Source organism: Dipteris shenzhenensis, chromosome 3 (genome assembly GCF_047967505.1).
Source record: "Dipteris shenzhenensis isolate YYH24624 ecotype China chromosome 3, Dip_SZ_1.0, whole genome shotgun sequence".
Lineage (NCBI taxonomy): Eukaryota > Viridiplantae > Streptophyta > Polypodiopsida > Gleicheniales > Dipteridaceae > Dipteris > Dipteris shenzhenensis.
In genome coordinates, this window is record NC_141598.1 from 53059881 (window position 1) to 53062388 (window position 2508).

General features: G+C 47.8%; 1 protein-coding gene across 1 annotated transcript; it reads right to left on the reverse strand.

The window, feature by feature from the left end:
- Window positions 1-1129: 1129 nt before the first annotated feature.
- Window positions 1130-1573, reverse strand: LOC147903995 (heat shock protein 21, chloroplastic-like). Its single transcript, XM_087372369.1, has one exon. It carries the CDS (start codon window positions 1538-1540, stop codon window positions 1130-1132), a length of 411 nt encoding a protein of 136 aa, XP_087228495.1. The 5' UTR covers window positions 1541-1573.
- Window positions 1574-2508: the final 935 nt, after the last annotated feature.

The following is a 2508-nucleotide window of genomic DNA, read 5'->3' on the forward strand; positions in this document are numbered from 1 at the left end:
CGATCCCATGGTATCCTTCTCCCTTGAGGTACAAACTCATCATTCGCTTCCAGGCAGCGAAGCTAGTCCCATCAAAGACAGGGACCAGACGGTGGATGGAACTAGAGGTGGCACTCGACGTAGCAGTCGACATGGCTAGGTGGTCTTTCTTCAAACAAGCTCTGATACCAATGTTAAAGAAAGAACGATGACAGATAGTTGCACGAGAGAATATCACAATCACCGAATTGTATTTCTCAGTGTATCGATGGTTACAACGACTGTAATCTTATAGATCCTGATCACTCTGCTTATGCGAGATATCTGCATAAATTCTCCCCCCCTCGTGCTATTCATTGAACACTAGATCGGCTACTGCATGTGCCTTTACATTCCCGATCGGTGTGCTTATGCTCTGCTATTAGGTGGGCGATCGTGGATGACTCATCATCATTTATGCACCAAATGTAATAATGCTTTGTGTTGGAAAGTTCTCGACCTTGTGGGAGTCGAGTATGAGTTTTGCAGAGCTGGAGGAAGTGCGAATAAATCTGAGGGATCAAAAGACACACATCCTACAATCGTAGCGACAGAGGAGTCTCCTTGTTATGGGCTCCAGCTATATAAGGATCAAGATACCGCGTGAAGAGACGACTCGTATACGAGACGAGGCGCAGAACAAATTGATGTCACTTACGCAGAATAGAGGCTAGTCTCATTATTAGGCAAGATCAGACGGTTAAGACGGGTAAATCTACTATATCTATTGCAACACAACACCATCAGATCCAGAGGAGCGAGAGCTGCAAACTTCGTTTGAAGCGGAAGAGAAGTCAGTGTCAGCAACGGATAAATCTACTTTATATAAGCTAGCTCACGCTTTGACGTTTAATCAGGGCCAGAGAGGATGCAAAGCCACTAAAGAGACCTGTTGTTGATAAGTTTTAACATGCAAAAGAGCTTGAATCTAGCCTGTCATTCACAGCGCTCACGCTTAATGCATACATCTAAATCTACGCTACGTATTCAACTCCATTGACGCTGGCGCAGCCGACAACGCGTGATCGTCTTCTGCCAACTTTTAATCAATCAAACATGCACCTCGTCTCTGCTGCACACTAGCTCAGTCCCTCATCTGATCAGGTAGCTGTCACTCTCCATCGAGCTTCACATCCACTACTTTCTTCTTCTCCTCCCCCTTCTTCTTCGGCACCGTCACCTCCAGCACCCCATTCTTCAACTTTGCGTTCACCTTGTCCGCCTCTACGTTGTCTGGCAAAGCTATACGGATGTAGAAGGTGCCGTAACTCCTTGCCTCCCACTTGTCTTCCTTATCCTCCGCCGCCTTTTCTGCCTCCACCACCAACACGCCGTCCTCCACTCGCAGCTTCACCTCGTCCTTGTTAAAACCCGGTATGTCTATGCGTAGGTGGAAATTCTGGTCATCTTCGACTATATCCAAAGGCATGCGGACCAAGAACTTTGCTGGATCTAGGCCGAGACGGGCCAGCGGAGCTCCCGAAAATGCGCTACTGAACAACCTGTCCATAGTATCCATCATCTGCCTCAAACTCCCGGTTGTCAAACTGAAAGGATCCCACGAATCTGCCAAACCAAGGTCGAAATTAAACACCAACGTAATAAAGAGGGACAATCTTTAGCCATGCAAAATGGAAACTAACATTCTGGGCACGTGTCTACACACCTAAAAGCCTCAGAGAGTCTCGTCCCTGACGTCGTCGATGGGCCGGAGCTTGTCTTTCCTTTAGATCGACCTGCGTCATGTCACCCCTTGATTGTTTCTCTCCCTCGCTGAGCCCTTTTGTTTCAACTTTGACGCTGGTATCTTCACTTCCTGTCTGCTTGGCCGCGGATGACGCCATAGGCTGTACCGCTAGAAACTTGAAATCTATTCTACGTGTTAGGAAACCGCTTTTCTTCACGAAAGGTATGAGAGTGTTGACAGGGCGAGAGGCGAGCGCGCAACTGCCCATTTTGGTAGGAACAAGAACTAGAGTTGCTTGAGTTCCCGCAAAGGTAAGCGCAGATGTCATTACGTCCTGCAACAGATTAACAGCACTTCAACGTTGCAAATTCCATCCCGGACGTGATGATTCGCTACACTAGAGGCTATAACAAAGTTCAAACATCATCAGGAGCAGGAGAAAGTCCTTGCAAATGGGGAGGTGACGTTACATTGGTGCGTAGAGTGATTGCACTGGAGCTCATGGATCTTTAACGCACAGATAATATAAAGGTGAAACACAAACCCACAACGACAAACCAATAGGAGGAGGCGGCGCCTCCCTGTCTAATTAGCAAGGTTATGAGGAAATCAGAAAGCAGAACCGTAAGACACAATGGGAGGGCACAGGTAAACGATACTCTAATAGAGGAGGATGGAGGGATACCAGGCGAAGATCGACTTGTTTGAGGAGATGAGAAGTTGAGGAGAGAGTGCAGGGGAAGGCCAAGGCAGTGCGCAGATTGTGCACCTTCTGGCGAGTTCAGTAAGGCAAAAAGCCAGCC

Coding starts and splice junctions, on each gene's coding strand:
- LOC147903995 (XM_087372369.1), bottom strand. CDS start 1,540: ATGATGGATACTATGGACAGGTTGTTCAGTAGCGCATTTTCGGGAGCT.